The sequence below is a fragment of the Empidonax traillii genome, unplaced genomic scaffold (assembly GCF_003031625.1).
Source record: "Empidonax traillii isolate 1590-97213 ecotype Southwest subspecies unplaced genomic scaffold, ASM303162v1 scaffold1017:size211477, whole genome shotgun sequence".
Lineage (NCBI taxonomy): Eukaryota > Metazoa > Chordata > Aves > Passeriformes > Tyrannidae > Empidonax > Empidonax traillii.
The window spans coordinates 135494-151833 of record NW_020956210.1 but is presented as its reverse complement, the minus strand read 5'-3'; the positions used below and the strand labels follow the sequence as shown (position 1 = coordinate 151833).

Here is a 16340-nt window from a genome sequence, read left to right as displayed (position 1 = left end):
GACAGAACAGGTGTCAAGGGCTGAACCCAGAGAGTAAACTGATAGGGAAAGATTAAAAAGGAGATAAACACAAAGGCAATAGTTCTTTCTGTGGCTTCCTCGGGCCAGGGCAGAGAAGACAAGATGCTGGTGCAGCTCACAGTGGAACTTGCATGGTTCCCAGGCCTGTACTTTATCACTGCTTTCATGAACAATGTGCTCATCCAAGAGAGCAGTAAAAAAAAAAAAAAAGGACAGCAGAAGACCAGAGAAATGCAAATGACTTCCCTCTTTTCTGGTTGGAACCTGCACATGTCACACAGAAAAATGTTGTCGTGACTGATAACTTGACAAAGTTTTGTATGAAGTTATTATTATCCAGTAAATCAGTCCTGACAGAATGTGGTGGTAGCCAGAAGCATAGTTGCAGAAAATGTAACTTTGGAGCCTTCACTGCAAATATTTTAACTATCTCATAATGATATAGGTTATTTTTACAACTGGTGAAAGATTATGTAAAGAGATTCTTTGGCATCTTAAGTAAAACATTAAAAAAACCCCAAACACCAAAGAAACCCCACAATTGAGCAATCTTTAGCCTTTGACCTCTTTTACACTTAGCACTGTAAGAGAAACTTTAAAACCCCTTCTAAGAAAAACATATTAAAGTGATGGACAAAACTGTGAAAACCGATGAAATATGAAGAGCTATTTATAGCAGTTGATTAAGATAGATGTTCAGCAGCTTCTCCAGTCACTCAAAATGTGCTAAAAAAAGCTGTCAAAATTTAAGGGTCACCCAGAGTCAGCTGGAATAAAATTTCCAGGGTAAAAAATCCAAGCGTAGCAGTCTTTTCAGATGATTTTAAACACCTTGGGAAGTACAGCACACAACACTGTGCAGATTCTGTACCCACAGGAAAACGCAGGTTCCTGTAACTCAAGTAACTCTTTGAATTGTCCAAAACTACACTTTAATCAGGACAGGGCAAAAAGTAGCTCAAAGCCACCTTTAACTTCTCAATTACAGAATCACAGAATATGCTGAGTTGGAAGGGATCCACAGGCACCAACAAGTCCAACTCTTAGCCCTGCACAGGACCATCCCCAAGAGTCACACCATGTGCCTGAGAGTATAATCTAAACACTTCTTGAAGTCTGTTAGGCTTGGTGCTGTGACCACTTCCCCGGGGAGCCTGTTCCAGTGCCCAAACACCCTGTGGATGAAGAATCTCTTTCTAATATCCAACCTAAACCTCCCCTGACACAATTTCAGGCCATTTCTTTGGGTCCTGTCACTGGTCACCACATAGAAGAGATCAGTACCTTTCCCTCCTCTTTCCCTCACAAGGAAGTTGTTGCAACTGCAATGAGGTCTCCTCAAGGAGAACAGACCAAGTGACCTCAGCTGCTGCTCATACAGCTTCCCCTCAAGGCCCTTCACCATCTTCATTGCCCTCCTTTGGATGTTCTCTAATGGCGTAATATCTTTCCTATATTGTGGTGCCCAGAACTGCACACAATATTGAAGGTGAGGCCACCTCAGTGCAGAGCAGAGCAGGACAATCCCCTCCCTCAATAGGATGGTGATGCTTTGCTTGATGCCCCCCAGGACACAGCTGGCCCTCCTGGTTGCCAGGGCACTGCTGACTCATATTCAACTTGCTGTCAACCAGGACCCTCAGGTCCCTTTCTATGGCACTGCTTTCCAGCACCTCATTCCCCAGTCTGTAAGTACGTCCGGGGTTTCCCCATACCAGGTGCAGAATCTGGCACTTTCCCTTGTGGAACTTCGTATGGTTGGTGATTGCCCAGTCCTCTGATTTGCTGAGGTCTCTCTGCCTTTGGGGGAGTCAAAAGCTCCTCTGAGTTTTGTATCATCTGTAAACTTGCTCAGTATCCCTTCCAGTCCTGCATCCAAGTCATATATGAGGATGTTAAAGAGCACAGGGCCTAAGATGGAGCCCTGCGGAACCCAACTTTTAAATCAGACTCTCCTTTGCCACCAGTGACTGGCTACCAAAATTAAACCTCAGTGCTTTCTTTAGATTTAAGATGTATTAGCCATGACTTATTTTGCCAGGTGTTATCTATTTCCAGCAAATAAATAATTAAAAAATTATGGTGCTTCTAAACAGCATTCAAGTGATTTATTTCTGTTATGTTTAAATCAAATTCAACTGGATGGTATCAAAGGAATTTTTAAATTACAGTATAGCATTTTAGTGTAGAATTTGAATTGCTCTTTCTCTGTCTCAATTTCTTTACTACTTCTCTTTAGATTATCCAGTAAATCCATGTATGCCAATTATTAGTTTCTAATTAGCCTTTACAACTTTCTGAAGAGCTACTAGGAAACAGAATGATGAAATAACTATTGAGTTAAAAGGAGATTAGATAAATATAAATAAATTACACTTATTATATGCTCCCACCACACCAGGAGATGACTAAGTGAAGGGAAAAGAATCACTTTGGAATAATGAAATCAGAGTGGGAATTCAGGTCCCAGAGGCGATTCTACAGAGTTTTATGTTAATGTACACCTTGTGGGGGGACCAAAAATCAACTGGAATAGTTTCCTGAAAACCGTTTCCAGCTATTTTCTCATTTTAAAAGTTCCAACTTCACTTGACCCATTAGTCATCATATTACTTACGTTTATTATGTATTTTGAAATCTATTACAAAAAACCCAATGGATTCAATATGGCCTGTTTGAACTAAATCATAACATCTATAAAAGAAACCTACGAGCAGCACTGAAATTTCTGTCTGAAACAATTTCTTTCTTTGTCATTTTATTACTTAGAGCTTCAGATGAAAAATTTCAGGGTTATGAGCATTTTACCCTTGTTCTCGGTAACATTCAGATTTGTATTATGAAGATATAATTTTAATCTGTGATATTGAGATAATGATATTACTCAAAAGGACTTTTTATTCAGTGGGCCAGGGATGAATAAGCAACAAAAAATAACAGAGCTCCTAGCATGTTGCTTTAGATAAATCCCAGCTCTTACTGAAGTCATTGGGCTCATGCTAATATATGCCATAACTTAAAGTACTCAATGTTACTATTTCTATGACTAATAAAATACCATAGTATATTTTTAATCTTAAATATCAGAAAGTAAACTCCATGAAAATTACTTATAAGCTGGATCTGGACAGGCTGGATCAATGGGCCAAGGTCAAGGCTATGGGGTTTAAAAGGCAAAGTGAGTCCTGCACTTGGGTCACAACTACCCCATACAGTGCTACAGGCTGGGGGAAACGTGGCTGGAAGACTGCTTGTTGGAAAATAACCTAGGCTGAACATGAGCCAACAGTGTGCCTGGGTGGCCAAGAAGGCCAAGAACATCCTGGTCTTTGCCAGGAATAGTGTGGCAAGTAGGACCAGGACAGTGACTGTCCCTCTGTACTCAGCACTGGTGAGGCTGCACCTCAAATCCTGTGTCCAGTTTTTGGCCTCTCACTACAGGAAGGACATTGAGGTGCTGGAGCAAGTCCAGAGAAGGGCAATGGAGCTGGGGAAGGGTCTGGAGAGTGATATGGGGAGCATATGTAGGAGCTGGGGTTGTTTAGGCTGGAGAAAAGGAGAGTCAGGGGAGACCTTATTCTCTACAACTCCCTGAAAGGAGGGTGTAGCCAGGTGGGGGTCAGCCTATTCTCCCGGGCAAATAGTGACAGGACAAGAGGAAATGGCCTCAAGTTGCATCGAGGCAGGTTCAGGTTGTACATCAAGAAGAATTTTTTCACTGAAGGGTGGTTAAGCATTGGAATGGGCTGCCCATGGCGGGGGTGGAGTCACCATTCCTGGTATTGTTCAAGAAATGACTGGATGTGGCACTTAGCGCTAATGGTTTAGTTGACATGATGGGGTTCGGTCAAAGGTTGGACTCAACGATCTTGGAGATCTTCTCCCACCTTAATGATTCTATGATCTGTAAGACTAGGATCTTTTCATAGACTAAGAAATGTGGAAGGGTGAGAGAGGAAAATATGGCATTTTCCAAGAATTTGTTCACTTTCTATACTCCTCATTCAGCAGTGGATCTTTTTTTCCCTCATAGTTAATACAGAAAAGGCCAGGTCTTTCTCCTTCAGGTTGGACATGGATCACACTCTCCTCTACCACAAGAAGGCTGTAAAATATTAAACTTCTTAATATACAGTAGTCCTATAGAAGAAACTACTATTTGTTCTAAACTCTTAGGATGATTTAATTTCCTAGTCCTAGACAAGAGAGGAGCAGACAATGGCATGAAATGTTTTACCAGCAGTGATATTTTTTTCTCTCTGAGCCATCCATCCTGATGTATGGAATTTAAACAGAGGAAATCTGAGAAAGGTAAAGGTAATCTTGAGCCCTGATTCTGATTTGGAACTAGGGTGGCCCTTCAGCAGTAGGGTAATGGCTGAATTGCAAAAATTAAATTTATAAAAATAGGAAAGAGACATGTAAAGGAAAGACTAGCTGTACTGTTCTCAATTGTCTCTGGTCAGGCATCAAAAGAGAGACAAATTAAGAGAAACTGAAAAGCAAGAAGAATCCAAATGAATTGTTTTTATCCTCTAATTCATCATTCCCAATTTGGATCAAGGGAAAAGGAGGAAGAAACTTGAGACAAGGCTTCAGAGGCCATCTGCAGTCCATCTTGCATTCTGCTTCTGTGAGACAGATGCCAATTAGTCTGGAAAAGGCTGGTAGTCACTGCTCAGTATTCCTACCTACTGCTGTCTACATGATGCAGCCCCACAGAAGCAGCTCTCTAAGGCCCATATGGCAAACTACAGAACTACAGCCCTCAGGGAGCTTCCTCCATGTGAGCCGTGCCGGGTGCTCCCCAGTGGTAACAACACCCCCTTCCATGACCTAATGTGTCACTGACATTACACAAAGATGACACTGAGACGTTAATAGCTCTAACTGGCCAGTGCCCAGGTTTGAGATCTCAGACAAGGCTCAGAGTGAAGCAACTCACTCAATTTTTTTAAAATATCACAAGTAAACCAAAATAAATGGTACTAGGTCAAGAAAACCAAAGATAGCATTATCAAGTGATGGAGAGTTACTGCAATTCATAAGATGCTGACTGAAATTAAGCAACTGTGCAGCTACCAAATACAGTACAGAAGTGTGTCAAGGGCTGGATGGTGAGGCCAAAAACTATAATGGGGGCACTGGGAGGCACTATCATGAAAGGAAAAACCTAGCTAAGGGAAACATTAACTCTCTCAACAGAGAGTCAGGGAAGATGAAGCACAATTCAGTGAGACAAAATAAATTGTTACAGGTCATGGAGCACGTTTGTGGAAAAGAAAGGAACCCATAAATATTAGCTCTCTATTTTCTGCCTAGCTGCTGAATAACAGATCTATTTTAAGACACACATTAAAAAGGAAAAAAAAAGGGGGGGAAAAAAGGGGGTCGGAATATGGAGGGAATGTTTGAAATAAGTTTTAAAAGAATGCCAGTACACTGAAAAAGATCCCAAGAAAATATTTTCTAACTTATCCATGTGGATTCAGTGTGCAGTTTTAATTTTCAGTATTTAGGCATTTAAGACACTAAATTTAAAGTAAGTGCTGTAGACACTGCTTTCAGAAAGGTACTTTGGTAATTTCACTCATTATTACACTGATATTACAGACAATAGATGTGTCAAATCCAAAGCAATACCTACAGGCTGGTACACCTGTTTGGAATATTTCTCTTTGCCCTCTTAATCAAATAAATATCATTTCATGGCTACAGTGTCAGAGCTTTAAAAACTTGTTTGTAAAAGAGCAAAGGGAAAAAAAAACCTACTAGAAAGCTCAAAAGTTTTGCAAATGACCCAGAGTTAATTAGAAAAGTCTGCACCCTGGCTAGTTCCCCTTCTCACGTGTCAGCTCTCATTAAATCAAAAAATTCTCCTTTCAAAGTTAACAAACACCATGGTTAACAAAACTGTTAAACTGGGATCAAGTGGGCACATTCCTAGGTTTATATATGATGTCATGCTAAGCAGCCCACAGCTGAACTTGCAAGTAGTATGAATGATTTTTCAATATATTAAGTATCTGATCTAATGCTAATTTTCTCTCTATAGGCTAACTGTGCTGGGAACAGGTGGCCCTGCTTTCAATTACGGAGGGCTAACATGCCAGTGTGAGGCCTGGATTAGTTCACCTTCTCACAGGGAATTTGCCTCGGTTGGGAATGGATTTATTATGGCTTCACACATGGAACGGAGCTCATGTCAGCTGAGGGCAGTGATACATCATATGATTCAAATTAACCTGCTGTGGACTGTTCCGCAGGGCTGATATTGTGTATTAAAATGACGACATTTTTAAAACAGCTTGAAAGAAACCAGGATTGCTGAAGTGCAATGGTTCCAATTTGTTCCAACTAATCTATCACCTGCTGGAGATATTATTCTAGTTGGGTTTCTGGTAGCTGCTATTTTCCAGGTTTCTCCACACCAGTGACCTTGGTAATGGATACAACTGTTGCCTCTGCAAACAGTGGGGGGAAAAAGGGAGAGAGTGCCATGGTGCGGTTTTGATCCCTAGATCCACTGCCATGCCCCTTGTGGTGCCCAAACCATGCGTGGAGGGACTGGCAGGAAAGAGCGACCTCCCCCAGTCGCCAGTTATCACTTTATCTTTCAGTGGGATATGATGTTTCTCAGTTTGTTTGGATAGTTTCTGCTGCAGAAATTATTTAAAAAGGACCTCAGTTATTTCACATCTCACCTAACACCTCCCCAAGAAACTGCTGGGGGAAGAGGACTTTGGTATAAACCACCTATATTTTGTGTGTATAAGTATTTTGAGGCAATTTATAAGAAGCTGTACTTCATAAACACATTTTATATCATTTGCATGCAGAAAAACTACATCAAATGGACAGCTTTTATAGCTAAGAAAGGTGATTAAAAAATAATCCAGAGAAAGGACTAGAAACTAAAGAGACTAATTTTATAAAAGCTATTAAAATATGATGGTCATATTTGTTTCTTATCTAATGAATTATGTCTAATGCTGATGCAATAAACAGTTTGCTATGTATTAGGCAAGAATTACAGGTACAATCCAGTAACAGACTGAATATAAAAGTCACATAAACTGATGTAAATGGAATTTTAAACTTTTTAAATAATTAGTTTCTGTAAAAAGAGAAAAAATAGTATTTTAATACATTGTGGGGTTAAAGCTGAGGTCTGTTCCCACAGGCCTGATGATGAATGCTTATTTCTCCTAGGATCCTATTACCTTAAATCTGGAAGAAACATAATTTTTCTTTAGTTGCCAAAAATGTACAAAATAATCAACTCATGTGGCAAGAAGTGCATTAGTGTATCCTGTTATTCTCATTTAATTAGTGGTTTCCAAGTTTAGCTACTTGCTGCAGTTTTTTGATCTCCGAGCTAATACAGACTGACAACCTGGTTTCCTGTGAGGCGAAACCATATGATTTTTCTGTGGAACACTATCTACTTATCTGATTCAGCTAACAAACTATTTGCAAGGAGTACTGGTTTTATCTAGCACAGCAAACACTGGGAACCACTTGCAGATTTTTTTCTGTTAACTGCTTGATAACAGTTTAGTTATAAAACATAGGCATGTTTGATTGCTATATTGAAATTTAACCTCAACACATCAACAATGTATTTTGAAAGAAAAATGGCATTGCAATTAAATCACTGAACTCTGAACACTTATAGCCTACACAGAAAACTGTACAGTTAGTTATCCCAACCGCTACACCAGACTTTTTATCTGCATAGGCACAGCTTTCAAAACATGTGCTGACTTTTCAGAACAGCTGATCAGCTGTACCAACAGGTAGCACCTACCAGTACATCCAGTGTATTTCAGCCATTTACTTACTGCAGTTATAAAAAATATGTACACAAATGAATATGAAAATAGACACTATGTAATTAGAAAATTAGTCACTTAGTAGCTGCATTTTTTGCCAAATATTCCCCAAAAAAGAACAACCTTTAAGGCCTGCAACATAACTATACTCCAGCAGTGCTTTTATTTATTCAATTCACTAGCTATCTCCCGTCACAAATTATTTTTTTCTCTGCAAGAGCTCTTGAGAGTTTTGCTGAGGTTCTTGTCCTCAATGAACAAGTACCAGCTGAATTAGGATCTGGTGGTGTAACACTTTCTCCAGGCTTGCTGACGGCCAAGCTACCTCACCCTGGAAGAAGCTGTGGTTAGGGAACTTCTTGTCCCCCAGGAGAGTTAGTAACTCGTTTTCCAGTAGCCTGCTGGGGAGCTGTCAAGCTCTCCTAACTCTTTGCATGTGCTGTTCTGATGCAATCACATGCAGAATGAGCCTTCCATTAGTCATCCAATGAAACTTCCCTACCCCGAGGAAGGCTTCTTGGTAAAGGTTAGTTTATTGAAGGGGATCTCATAGTGGTAACTGCTCTGCAAGGGAATGCAGAGCTGTTTTTGTTATATTACACTGGCAAGACACTTCATTAAAATTCAGAGTAATTACTGTTGAGTCATGTGTAATGATAGTTCCAATTAGTAGCAAAAAGACGATAATAAATGCCTTTTGGCTAAGAATAGATCCCAAAAGAAATCTCAGAAGTTTTAAATGTTTTGTGAGAATAAACAGATTGAAAGCTATGATGCATTAATTTGGTTTTCAGTTCCCTATTTAGCCAAACACCACGGAGGGGAGAGATTTAACACTGAATGGTTTAGATTGGGGTGGACACTTGCATTGCTTGTGAATATATACTTTGCAAGCTGGTACCACCTTCCATGTTTGCTAGTTTAGTTAGAAGTCTGTCCTGCTGGCAGGACAGCATCAGGGAAACACCTTCAGGTGTGGAATAAATTAAATATAAAGGCTGTGCCAAGAAACTGCAGTGAAAACCTTGAGAAAAGGGGAATGCACAGATGAAGGGTCTGAGACTATGGAAATCTGCCAAATTTGGGAAAAGAGGACACAAAAGAACTGGAGGGAGAAGGATAAAAGAAAACCAATCTGGCAGCAGTGACGAAAAGGCCCCTGATAGTAGGTGTCTTTACCCCTTTTGTGCTGGTCCTGATTAAAAAGAAAATCTACCATTACTATCAATTAGTCCTTTTTTTCAAATGGCAGCAGATGGAGAACATGCAGTAGGTCTGAAAGTTCAAAGGCCTGTTAATAAAGCCAAACAGCAATCCATATAACAAAAGCTTTGCATTGTCAGGTGGTTTTGAAAAATCTTCTCTTAAAATAATGCCTTTAAGACAGCGCAGAAAACCAAAAGAGGGGGCAAAGATATGGTTGTTCATATACTTTATTCTTTCCTTGAGACTCCTGCCTGTGTACAAAACATGGTTTTTCAAACTACTTAACCACAGTATTTATAGTTATGGGGCAAATTCACTGGTTGTTCAATTTATATTCACAAGTGATCACGGCGTCACCCACAGACAATAGAAAATGTGTTTCCAACATCAAATTCTATATTTAAGTACCTGGGCAAATTATATTATTTATTTTAAATTGATAACCGTAATATAATGAGAAAACCTTTAACATCCCTGTGCCTCAGTTGCACTACACAACTTCTCTGGGCAACCTGGTTCCAACTCCTCACCAACCTGAAAGTAAAGAATTACTTCCTAACACCTAATCTAAACCTGCCCTCTTGCAGTTTAAAACCATTGCCCTTGGCCTGTATAAAAAGGTCCCTCTCCCTCCTTTATATACTTATATGTGTGTCTATGTGTGCAAATCTACAAACAGATTATATTAGAAAAGAAAGATTAAAGTGCAATGCTTACCTGGTCCATTAAGGAAGTCTTTAATTTGCACAGTGATAAGAGGAGGTGGAATACCACTTCTAGCATCTACCTCTCCTGCTACTGTCTGCAACCAAATCTTGCAATAATCCAGAGCTTCTGGTAGAGTCTTCCCAGGATCTACAGATGATAATTATCACAGCCATTAATGCTATTTCAGGAATGTGATACATAACAAAATACTACACACAAAATTGGTTAAACAAAATTTAAAAGTTTAAAATGTAATATGGTATATACTGTACCTAATACGACTGGTATACATAGCATTTGTGCCTAGAGACACGTGTATATGTAGAATAATGCATGCACACATGGGCAAGAGCTCAGAGCTCTGATTACACAAAATTTAGAAAACCTGCAAAAATATGAGTAAAATACATCAGTTACCCCAAGATGACTTAAATTGGAAACAATTTTACCTTTAGTTAATGATTAATTATTGACACTTTAATGCAGTCCTTACAAAAGAATCTGTGCTCAAAATCTGCTACTTCTAGATCGTATTGTCATTGCCAGGTAGAGAAAGAAGATAATAATGGAAAAGTAAATTAAAAGGTGAAAAGACCAGAATGCTATGAGATCTTAGGAACAGAGCATGACAACAGTGCAGTTATGTAATTTCCTTTGGAGTTTCATTCAGTAGCTAATCAGTAGCTATTCTTGCATGTATGCAGGAACTTTTACAATTGTACATTAAAATTAAATCTGAGTGCTATTCTTGTCTTCATTTTCCAAGTATTAAAAATGGCAAAAGCAGTAGTGTAAAAAGGCTTTTTATTCTTTAGGGACACATGACCTTCATTATAAGAGTACTCAATTCTGGCACAATAGGCCTTAAATTCTAAATAATCAATCATTCTTTATTATCAAGACTGCTATGTTAATTTTTGAATAATTGTCTCATCTTTAACAACTTAAGGAGATTTTCTGGATGCTGTTCTCTCCTTTTTTCAGTCAATTAAAACCTGCTATAATTGCTTTGAGATTTACTAAATGAATTTCTTTCAAGAACAGTATTTACATACTCACTGTTATAGTCAACATATGGTATCGTGGTATCACGGTCATATGTGAATTAGGTATATAAAGTCAGCTTTGGAATTTGTGTTTCTTGACCTCATCATGTGATTCATATAAAACTTGGCACATATGAACCCTTATGTGATTTCAAAGAACCTACTGAAACCAATTGATCATGACTTTAGATCTATATGGAAAAGATCAAAAGTTAGCACATTCTTCTGTTTTTATTTGATCAATTTTCAGGCAATGACTTTACAGCAGTGTTTGTACTGTATGGCATATACATTACAGCCTTTCCTTCCCTTTATTCCTGCTATATACATTTATAAAGTCAGCTCTCAACAGTTATTTAAGAGCTGTCACTGCATACAACAGATTTGTATATTTTCTATAAGAATTTCTACATTTCTATGGTTCTTAAACCCTTTCCTTTAATTAAAATAGCCAGAATGATGTGGCATACTCCCTTTTCTATAGTAAGTGCTTTAGGGAATATGTTGTGTCTAGCATTTGTCCAGTATGCTGAAAATAATAATACTAACAACAACATCATCCCCTTTACCACCAAAGCACGTTTTTTTCCAAAACACAGATTTGTACCTGTGCTAAACACAGTTTTTATCTGACTTGGATATATAAAATAATATCTTGTTTTGTGCTAATAGATCATCATAAAGAACGAACATTCTGAAGTTTTTTAGAATATATAGTGTAAAGCATTGTCAAAATTACTGAATATTGTTCAGTGAACACCAGTGAATCAATTCGATTGATATCTAAGCTACTGTTCCTTCAGAACTAATAATATAAACATTTGGGAGCACCAATATGGAGCAAAATGTTGCAATATTTTATTATTTTGTCTCATTTCTGAAAGACATCATCCCATACTGTATACAGCAATCTATACCATCCACTGGCTTTTCAGAAAATCCACTAAATTTAGTCAAAGCTTTCTTTTGAATAATGCATTTACAGGTAGTCTTATTATCCTAAGATGTGTTTATGTTATAAAATACCTAATAATTATTTGAAAGTTGTAGTGCTTTAAAGATGAAAATATCTCAGATGACAAGAATTTACATTGCAGAAAATCCTTGCATGACCTAATACATTAACTGTATAAACACTGCCCTCAGGGCACTGGGAAATGCAGCATGTAAGCACAGGCAAAAAAATAAAGGAACCATGGGACTCTCAGGAGATTGTTTTGCTCAGTCATGCCTCCAAGGAGAGCAGCGCTGTCGCCTCTTCATTACCTGGGGCACTGCAGGACTGAGATAGGTGAATAATGATAAGGACTCTGAAATTTACATTTCAGGAACAAAACATGAAGAAATGCACAAAATTAGCTTGAGCCCGACAAAAAAAATTTACTTTTAACCCAGCACTGGTCTTACTGAGTTCAAGCATTTTCTTTTTTAAGTTCAAGTGAAACTGAGCTAATTCTGGAAGCAGGAGTGTTGCATTGACACAATTTTGCATTGGAGGTAATAATCTCAAAGGGCCACACAAAGAACTAGTTTGAGTGCTTCCAAGACCATAGCATGTGATTTAGTTGGAATCTGGGTAACCGACTTGACTGTACAGCCAAATATGCCAGAAACTGATCAATAAATAAGGCTTTACATAATGACAAGAAAGCTAAAACCCAGAGGTTTCAAAACTGACTATGATTCTATATATCAAAAATTTGAGGTGAGTTCCAAACAAAATGTATCTGGGTAAGACAAACATATTTACATCAAAGTTCAAACGACTGAAATATGTGTATATCTTGATTAAAATACCTTATAAGGTAGAAAACAGGATCAAGGATCAGGAAAGGAACAAAACAATATCAGTCAATCAATCCTTATGCCAAGGGCAGAGGAAACATCAGAGAAGCAATCGAATGAAAACAAAGAAATTTTAGGATGAAAAGTGAGGAATTCATGATGAGGAGAACTGCTAGAAAAAGGACTTGTCCCTCAAGGAAATGGTGGAAGTGTTCAGAATGTTTAAAAATACACTTGACAGAACACTGTAAAATATACAATAGGGAACAATTATGCATCAGCAGGGAACTGGTCTGAATAATGTATTATAATAAGTCATTTCCATTTCCACTTTCTGTGATTCTCCCAAAAATCAACACTTAAATTTGCAGTTATTTGTATAAAGGAAATGCTGCAGAAAACCCTAGGGATGCATATATAAGTAAAAGGAGAGGCTAGAATTACTGCACAGCAAGCCAAGAGAGAGAAAAGAACGGCTTGAGAAGTGAGGAGTGGTGAAGACGGCCAGAAATTCTATCCTCTACACCATGAGAAAAATTTGTCTGTGGCCGCAAAAGAAAAATGGTGAGACAACTATTACAGATCGACAAGACCTTAAATTATAAGACTGCAATTTAAAATCTGCAAGACTGAAAAGCTGAGGCCTTCAATAGGTCAACATTCGCCTTCCTCCTTCCCTTCCTTAAAAAAACCAAACCAAACCAAACCAAACCAAACCAAACCAAACCAAACCAAACCAAACAAGTTTTTGATTATTTTTGAATTCACCCAAACCTACAAACCACTTCTAGCCTTGCTAAGATTGAGACCTCACTCCAAACTTCAGTTTATGAAGTATTTTCCTAAACTTAATTTGAATTTGCAAGCTTCTGATTTATGTGCTATCCCTTTGGTCTTCCGATAACAGCAGATAGCAAACCCCAAAAGGGGAGTAAGGAGAAAGGTAAGGAGGAAGGCAGAAGAAATTTCCCATCTTGAGTATTTTCATTCTCCAAAATGTGTTTTTGTTCCTGTTTATAGCTGACAGCCAGGCCAGCTCAGAGGGCACAGCCGGGGGGGGGTCTCAGCCCCAGGCAGGGACAGAGCTACTGAGTGTGTGTGCGGGATGGCAGCTTGGCCTGCTCAGCTGGAACTCTACACAGCCCAGATGAGATTTGCAATGTGCTTTTATTTCAATGGATGAATCATATTTTGGTCTGCAGTCAATTTTAAAAGCCAGTACAATGCTGCAATCATCTTTGCATTTGAAACTCTGAAGTGGAACGTTTGGTCTTATTTTAAAAACGGTTTCCATTGGAATTTAAAGAACACAAGTGGGAAAACATTTCTGCTAGCGTACTCACAAGTGCTGTGTCAGGAAGTTCAAAAATGAGCACTTACAGTAACCTGAGGAATGCACATTCCCAAGCCAACTTGGCTTTATGGGTGGGGGCTGGACCCCCCCTGCATCCAAGCCTGCAGATGTACTGGACAATAAATATACTCGAAGGGGAACAGGTGACACTCCAGCAGAACTCCCTCAATGCTACGCTAAGCAGCAGCCTTAAATCCTCTCTCTGCCATGTAGGAAGCACAGGCTGATGGGGAGGCAGTGAATCAGACCTCCTGCCAGAGCCAGCCTGCATCGCTCTTCATGCAAAAGCTTGGGCTTTCCATTAGATCAGAGGTTACATGTGATCTTAGCTACTGCATCTGCTCTTCATGGACCCCCTGCCATCAAAGGCGTGGGTGTCAAATAAAATAAAATAAAATAAAAACCAAGAATAATTCTGGATGGCCTCATAATGCCTGTTTTTGCAAATGTGTCGTTGGCGGAAGCTGAAGAAATTCCATGCATAACAGATATTTACTGAGAAATTTCTCTCCCTTGAAACAACCAAGCACCACAACCTCCTCTTTGAAAGTAAACAAACAAACAAATAGAAAAAAGATTTTTCAAGAATGCCCAGAGCACAGTGGTCAGGAAATGAGGCAATTTTGTATCTGGATTACATTACCTGAAACAAAGCAAATAAAGATTTAAAAAAAATATTTATAAAAGCAGCTTATGAGATTACATTAAAAACAATTGCACCCACTATTATTTAAGTGGAAATGGCCAAAGCTCTGTTTGCAAAAACTAACAGTTAGCAGATGCTTTTTTGCAAAATGTAGGATGAGCATTGAATAAAAAAAGGGTTTTTTTACAGTAATTTCCAGTCTATTTACACAAAATCTTACACGCAAACTCAAGGAGCAACTAGGTTATTTTAAGGGCACTTACTAAAGAGTTCAGATTTATTCTATTGATTTATTCACTTTGATTTGAAATTCCTTTACCTGGCAGTAGCATAACTGCAATCAAGCTGCCCAACTACAAAACACGAATGAAGCAGTTTGGTACAACCATAATAAAACTGAGCTAACATTTCAATAACCTAATAAATGTCCTCCTCCTACAAACTGACTTGCCAGTGGACTTGGTTGGAGAGAAAGACTGAGGAAGCCCAACCATTGGGTCTTTAGCTCCCAGGCAGGCAAATACTCCCAACATACAGGCATTGCTCTGATGGAAGTCTGACGATACTAACTGCTAATTAATACACTAAGAATACTTAATTTTAAATGGCCTATTTCCTTCTATTTAATTCTTAAATGTTTATTTCTTGTATGTTTCAGAAATTAGGCTAAAAATAACACAGCTACTGACAGAGGAGCCAAGTTCTTTGGATAAAGTTTTGTGTTTCAGCCACTGTGCAATATACTCTCGCACAAAAAAGTGATAGCTTAATGTCCAAGATCCTGAGTTTTATGCTCTGTTCAAAGCTAATAACAAAATCCTTGTCCCAAATAAATTACATATGGTTTCATAACAGTATAGAAAACTTCATTTCTACACAATGTTCAAAGCAGTAAACCATCATGAAGCAGTAACCTCAATTCTGTCACCAGCGCACGAGTAACTATTTAAAATTCATGTTGGTGCAGTTTTAAAGGATAATTTCCCTGTTTTGTTCAAAGGTTCATAAACCAGACTGTCATCAAATTACCTGTTAGAAGCATTTCTAAATTCTAGACAATTTTTTTGCCTTACAGCTAAACAATGTATTTCTTAGAAGTACACTAATGGGAGGTGAGGGATGAAAAGCACAACTAGATCCAGACTATTCCCAGCCTTTCTTTACCCTAAAGCTTTTTTCTGGAGCTAATGTCAATTGAAAAATAAGACCTTCCTAATTTCACAACAGAATTTTGTATTTGCTTCTGCCTTGAAAAAATTTGAGAGTTGTTTCAGAAGTGAAGATTTTTTCTTTTATAAAAGCTGTGGGAAATTATAGCACAGTATTTCTGAAGACCTGAATCTACTCCTGTTAAACTAACAGTAGTCAAGTCTTCAGAATTTCACAAGAAGATTGATACAAACAATTTTTCCAAATGCTTTAAAACATTCCTAAAATACCCTTATGCAGTGTATAGGGTATATAAATATACATAGAATGATTTGAAATGGTAGAGATTTTAGTAGCATGCTTAAAATGTAGCATAAATATTTCATATATAGCTTAACTATGTAAGTTTAACCATATTAGTGGAAGTAATGAGAAACTACCCCTATAGGAGTGCCAATAAAATTTTATAACATGCAGTGTATTTTTTTCTTTTGCATAGGCAAGCCTCAATTTTTAGGTTGTGATGAAAATTTGCAGTATTACGGGCCTGAATTTCTGAGCTGCTGCTGTGCTGTTGTCTAATCTCCTTC

General features: G+C 38.3%; 1 protein-coding gene across 1 annotated transcript in view; it reads right to left on the bottom strand.

The window, feature by feature from the left end:
* The window catches only part of LOC114068236 (vacuolar protein sorting-associated protein 13B-like), a gene marked incomplete at both ends in the record, with an annotated part of 202250 nt that overhangs the window by 52626 nt on the left and 133284 nt on the right, over positions 1-16340 (bottom strand). The window contains one exon of the mRNA XM_027904187.1: positions 9780-9917. Coding sequence (XP_027759988.1) covers positions 9780-9917 — 138 coding nt within the window. The remainder of the gene's footprint in view (positions 1-9779; positions 9918-16340) is intronic.